Here is a 6,630-nt window from a genome sequence, read left to right as displayed (position 1 = left end):
TAAATGTAATATTTTAACACGTTTTAGTATAAAATAAGATAACAATGTATAGTACACGTGTACATTAAAACAAAATCTTTACTATCCGTTGTCTTAAATGTGTTGCAAAGAAATTAATAAATTAAATTCTTTATAATAAGAACCATATCTAATATATTATTAATATTGGAATTATAATTTTCAGCAATCGTATTTTTCACTTATCATTTTCTAACGACTGTTTTAGATATATAATCAACAAAACTATTAAAATAACAATAAAAACACAACTTCTATTAAAATTAGTTTAACATCATGAAAAAATTTAATTAATTGTATTTATGTTAATATAAATAAATAAAAAGATGAATGAAAATGACCGAAATGTAGAAGACTATCACAATCTCAAGTCAACGTCACCCTAAACGGGTCCCACGGAACCCCTACCCTATACATAAATACATCGCACACATTTCCCACTCTTAAGTCATCCCTCCATTGAAAAACACTATTATCACCGTGCACCGCCATGCTCCGCCACCGCTTTCTCCTCGTAGTGAATTCGGCACAGGGTCACATAAACCCTGCCTTTCAGTTTGCAAAACGACTTGCTAGTTTAGGCGCACATGTCACCCTCTCCACCACCCTCAACATTCACCGTCGCATAACCAACAAACCCACCCTCCATACCCTTTCCTTTCTCCCCTTCTCCGACGGCTACGACGAGGGTTTCACCGCCACCGGCGTTGACGATTATTCCGTCTACGCGGCGGAGCTCAAGCGCTTGGGCTCCGAGTTTGTGACCAACCTCATAGCCTCGAGCGCGGAGGAGGGGAACCCTTTCACTTGTGTAGTATACACCCCTCTTCTTCCTTGGGCTGCTGAGGTGGCGCGTGGTTTTCACCTCCCGACAGCGTTGTTGTTGGTTCAACCAGCCACGGTGATGGATATTTTCTACTATTACTTTCACGGATACGGAGATTACATCAATGGCAAAACAAAAGAGCCTTCGGGTTTGATAGAATTACCGGGGTTGCCATTGATGCTAGCACCCCGTGACGTACCTTCGTATTTAGTGGGCTCAAACCCAAGTGCTTACTCTTCGATGGTTTCGTTGTTTGAAGAGCAGTTTCGTGTGCTTGACGAAGAAACAAACCCAACAATACTTGTTAACACCTTTGAAGCATTAGAACCAGAGGCCTTGAGGGCCGTTGATAAGTTCAACATGATCTCCATCGGGCCATTGATTCCCTCGGCTCTTTTGGATGGGAAGGATCACTGTGACACTTCATTTGGTGCTGACATTTTTCTTCCCTCAAATGGTTACGTGGAGTGGTTGGACTCGAAGGCAGAGAAAACGGTGGTTTATGTCTCATTTGGTAGTTGGTGTGTGTTGTCTAAGGTGCAAATGGAGGAAATTGCACGAGCGTTATTGGATTGTGGGTGTCTATTTTTGTGGGTCATTAGAGAAAAAGAGAAAGAGGAGGAGCTGAGTTGTAGAGAGGAGTTGGGGAAGAGGGGGAAGATAGTGAAATGGTGTTCTCAATTGGAGGTTTTGTCACATCCTTCATTGGGTTGTTTTGTGACGCATTGTGGGTGGAATTCGACCATGGAAAGCTTGGTTTGTGGGGTGCCTGTGGTAGCATTTCCTCAGTGGGCAGATCAGAAGACTAATGCAAAGCTAGTAGAAGATGTGTGGAAGATAGGGGTGAGGGTGGATCATCGAGTGAACGAGGAAAGGTTAGTACAGAGAGATGAAATTAGGAGGTGTTTGGAAGCGGTGATGGGGAGTGGAGAGAAAGGAGAGGAATTAAGAAGGAATGCCATAAAATGGAAGGGTTTGGCTAGGGAGGCTGTGGAGGAAAGTGGCTCTTCGGAAAAAAATCTCAGGGCTTTTCTGAGTGTTGCTGGAGCGTAGTTTATATCAGTATAAATATGTGTACTACTGAAAAATGAATTGGTCTCTTGTAACACGTATGCATATGTTTATCATACATAAGTACAGTCATATGTACGTTTTAACAGGGAGTAGAGACAAATGTCTGCTCCCTCACAGCTCTATAAATTAAACACTAGCTATGATCTATCAAACAAAGTAACAAAGTTTGGTGGTGTATCAACAAATCGCTCAAAACTTTGCATCATTTAAAGCTAATAATAATGATTAGAACATTTCCAAGTTCATTGAGGTTTTATCCTAGTAAAAGTAATGCCAACAGTATCAACAAGTGCAACAATGGATAAACTTTCTAACAATAATCATTAAAACAAAGGGAAAGCGATATGCAAAAATTTAATAATCAAACAGGATTTTCTGACTGGTTAATCATAGTCATTGCTGAAGAAACAAATAGTAAACAGACTTGAGCCCTTCGATTTTGTTGCAACTTGCCCTTCTGCAGTCGCTTTTACGAGTGCAGAGGGTCCCTTCGTCGAGAATATGAGACGCGCGGGGCTGAATTTTCAAAAGAGAAATGCTAAATAGTTCCAATTTTTTTTGGCACGAATTCAACAATTGTTTAGTGTCTCAATATAATTAGTATAAATAATAAAATAAAATTTGACCAGAAATTAAAGAGATATTAGTATAAAACTGTTTCGTTATTTTTCATGTTTTGTTTTTCGTAACAAATTTCATTTTGAAAATGTTATTGTCACAGTCCACGGATTCAATCATTCAACGCAAACACTGCAACGGCAGCTTTCACTAAACTCAAGATATTTTTTTAAAAATAAGTTAGTTTTAGAAACAACTTATTTTTCAAAAAATATTTTTAGTGTTTTTTATGATTAATGAAATAAGATATACTAAGAACTCCATTTTTCGTTTTTATAAGCTAAAAATTGACGTCTCAATGTTAAAAATCCAATGCATTGTAAAAAAAAAAGGTTTAACATTCTAATAAGAAATTAAATTCAACTCTGTCAATTAGGTCAAAATGCGTTCAGATTCTCGATTGAAAATTTAACACGAGAGAGTATACGTTTTATATTCAACAACTGAGATTCCTTGAATTATATCGCTTGATAAAATTATATTATTTTTGTTTTGTATTTTGCAAATTCAATTCTCCTACATCTTTTTTTAGATTTTACATTGAAGGGGATCTAACAGTTTTGTTTCTTTGGCTGTCAACATAAAAGAAGGCAAGGATTCCCGAATATTCAAAATTAATTCTTTTTCCCCGTGAAGTTTCTCTTTTTTCATATTGATATTTAAAGAATTTAAATCTATAGAATTAGCTGTACAAACATTCGCCAATGTTCTCTAAAATTAATAATTGCAGATTTTTCTAATTCCTACCCAAAATTTACTAGGAAAATATTAATGATAAAATCTTTATTATACTCATATTATTTGTATTTGGCAAAAATGTATTAAAATTTATGAAATTATACAGGTCTTACATTCAATAAAATCAATCCTAAATCACTAGATGTAATTAATATATATATATATATATATATGTATATATATATTCAATTATTTATAATAATGAATTTTTCTTTGAAAATGTATTTGGATGAGAAAAATAATAATGTATTTTTATTTAATTGAAGAAGAAAAATTATAAAAACATTGAATTTATATTTTTTATTTAAATTTTACAACTTTCTTCATTTTCATTTCCTTTCCGCTCGACCAAACAAAGTGAATAAAAGACTAAAATGGTCTATGCACTATATGACCCAAAAAAGCCCTAATTTAACTCCTAAAAGCTAGAAAAAAATTTCATGTATCATTAATTTTAAACAGTTTTAGTTATGTTTTATATTTAAAATATATTTTTAAATAAATACATAAATAAAAATATACGAATATTGAACATTACATATAATAATAATTTATAGTAATTAAAAAAAAGGTCGAGCTTAAACACCTATCCAAACAGAAGACCGCCACATATTCGTCACCTCAAACGTCACAAACCAACAGTCATTGTCTATGTGTGGAAATTTAATAGTAACCTTTCATTTTTTTCTACGAAACGGTTGAGAAGGAAGGGAGATAAAAGTAAGAAAAATAATTAATAACGTGATTAAAAAATATGAAAATAGAAAAATGATAACTTAAAATTTTAAAACTGAGTTAAAAGAACTCCATATAATAAATAATATTATCAATTAAAATATACTGCTTTTAGTCTTTTACCTTCTTAAATTAAACTTAAAAAACTGAAAAAAAAAGAATAATAAAATATAAATAAAGATAAACATGTGTTAGTTTTGTGTCAATTGGATTGCCAAATTCGAACGACTCTCATGAAGTCATTAGTAGGGAAGTGGCATGGTATTAATAGGCTATGCTATCGAATTGAGTGTCCCCTGTGGAGAAGAAGCAAGTTCAGGCTTCCATAACGCGTCATCGGCACCATGCGATTCCTCGTCTTACTCTTCCCTGCACAAGGCCACATAAACCCAGCCTTCAATCTCTCAAAGCGACTCATAGGTTTTGGAGCAGATGTAACTATCTCCACCACCCTCAACATGCACCGTCGCATCACCAACAAACCCACCCTCCCTTCCCTCTCCTTTCTCCCCTTCTCCGACGGCTACGACGACGGTTTCACCGCCACCCAGCACGCCGATTTCATCCTCTTCGTCTCCCAACTCAAGCGCTTGGGCTCCGAGTTCGTCACCAATCTCATACTCTCTCAGGCGGAAGAGGGTCGCCCTTTCACTTGTTTACTCTACACTCCACTCTTTAACTGGGCCGCTGAGGTGGCGCGTGGATTTCACCTCCCCACCGCGTTGCTGTGGCCTCAACCAGCTACAGTGCTTGACATTTTCTACCATTACTTTCATGGATACAGTGACTACATCACTGACAAAATAAAAGAGTCCTCGTCCTCGTGTTCCATTGAACTACCAGGACTGCCATCATTGCTACCCCGTGACCTACCTTCATTTTTATTGGCTTCGGACCCAACTTTTGACCCTCTATGGGTTTCACTGTTTGAAGGGATGCTTAATGATCTTGACGGGGAAACAAACCCCACAATACTTGTCAACACCTTTGAAGAATTGGAACCTCAGGCCTTGAGGACCGTTGATAAGTTCAACATGATCCCCATCGGACCGTTGATTCCTTCTGCTTTTTTGGATGGGAAAGATCCTTCTGATACTTCGTTTGGTGGCAACATCTTTCACCTCTCAAATGGTTACTTGGAATGGTTGGACTCAAAAGAAGAGATGTCAGTGGTGTATGTCTCGTTTGGAAGTTTTGCTGTGTTGCCTAAGAAGCAAATGGAGGAAATTGCACGTGCGTTGTTGGATTGTGGACGTCCATTTTTGTGGGTTATTAGAGAGAAAGAAAGGTCACGAATTAAAGTTAAAGAAGAAGAAGAGGAGGAGCTAAGCTGCATAGAGGAATTAAAAGAGAAGGGGAAGATAGTGACATGGTGTTCTCAAGTGGAGGTCTTGTCACATCCTTCTTTGGGTTGTTTTGTGACACACTGTGGGTGGAATTCGACCATTGAAAGCATGGTTTCTGGGGTTCCTGTGGTGGCGTTTCCTCAGTGGACGGATCAGAAGACTAATGCAAAACTAATAGAAGACGTGTGGAAGATAGGGGTGAGAGTGGATATTCAGGTGAATGGGGAAGGGATAGTGGAAAGCGGGGAAATTAGCAAGTGTTTGGAAGTGGTTATGGGAAGTGGAGAAAAAGGAGAGGAATTGAGGGAGAATGCAAAGAAATGGAGAAGTTTGGCCAAGGAAGCTGTGAAAGGTGGTTCTTCGGAAAAAAATCTAAGGGCTTTTCTGGATGACGTTGATCAGGAACATATCCATGTGGCTGTAAAATGAGTTTGATCGTATCTGAATTTTCCTATCCTCTGTCATTTGTCGACTAGTGTCTGTTCCTGTCTCCCTACTTGGCCCTTCATCCATCAAGCCATAGGACCCACTTTATGCTAATCAAATTGTATGAATTTGGGGTCAAAGCGTATCTTAAAAATAATATTACTCGTCATTAGACATTAATCTTACTTTACAATGTTGCAACAATTCAAGCTCTAGAAATTTAGACTTTCGGTGGCTAACTTTGCATTTCTTTTTTCTTTTCGTCTATATATTATATTACTGCAGGGTGCCGAAGTTTAGTTGAATTTTTATTAGAATTTTACAAGTTAAAATGTAATGTCTTAATCTTGTGAGTTGCTATTAATATTAGTTGATAGATAAGTGCACCGACTCCATGAATTATTTGCGTGTCGACACAATAATGATGTCTTATTTGCCATAGATTCGTCCAGAGAAAAAAACAAAATTTATGTATAACTTCTTAAGTATAGTTAGTATTGATTTAGTTTTAATTAGACTTTAACTACATAGGCCTAATTATAAATTTGCAAATAAGGATCAAGTCACAAGATTAACTATTTAATAAGCCGTTAAATTATTTGAATATTTATAAATATGTGCCTGTGTTTTGAGGAAACCTAACAAAAAAAATGGTCAAAATTTTAATTTACAACTTCTTGATAAATTTGCAATCATAACGTAACATGTGTCATATTTTATATACTGTTATTTTTAAAAAAATATGATTAAATTTATTAATTTTAGAAATTAATTATAAAATGATAATAATTTGGTAAATAAATTTAATAATAAAGTTTTTATGGTAAAAAATGCAACTGGGGAAGTTAT

The 6,630-nt window shown here is 35.9% G+C and overlaps 2 protein-coding genes across 2 annotated transcripts; both read left to right on the top strand.

Moving 5' to 3' along the window:
* The first annotated feature begins 469 nt into the window (after positions 1-469).
* Positions 470-1,963, top strand: LOC113856474 (crocetin glucosyltransferase, chloroplastic-like). The gene has a single exon (XM_027488301.1). The coding sequence runs from the start codon at positions 509-511 to the stop codon at positions 1,895-1,897; it is 1,389 nt and encodes a 462-aa protein (XP_027344102.1). The 5' UTR covers positions 470-508; the 3' UTR covers positions 1,898-1,963.
* A 2,274-nt stretch (positions 1,964-4,237) lies between these two features.
* On the top strand, positions 4,238-6,309 carry LOC113854810 (UDP-glycosyltransferase 75C1-like). Its single transcript, XM_027486047.1, has one exon. The coding sequence runs from the start codon at positions 4,354-4,356 to the stop codon at positions 5,782-5,784; it is 1,431 nt and encodes a 476-aa protein (XP_027341848.1). The 5' UTR covers positions 4,238-4,353; the 3' UTR covers positions 5,785-6,309.
* Positions 6,310-6,630: the final 321 nt, after the last annotated feature.

The sequence above is a fragment of the Abrus precatorius genome, unplaced genomic scaffold (genome assembly GCF_003935025.1).
Source record: "Abrus precatorius isolate BTA unplaced genomic scaffold, Abrus_2018 Scaffold11, whole genome shotgun sequence".
Lineage (NCBI taxonomy): Eukaryota > Viridiplantae > Streptophyta > Magnoliopsida > Fabales > Fabaceae > Abrus > Abrus precatorius.
This window is presented reverse-complemented; position numbering and strand designations above follow the sequence as displayed.

What these genes read in the sequence shown, in the direction of transcription:
- LOC113856474 (XM_027488301.1), top strand. Translation starts at nt 509, where the DNA reads ATGCTCCGCCACCGCTTTCTCCTCGTAGTGAATTCGGCACAGGGTCAC.
- LOC113854810 (XM_027486047.1), top strand. Translation starts at nt 4,354, where the DNA reads ATGCGATTCCTCGTCTTACTCTTCCCTGCACAAGGCCACATAAACCCA.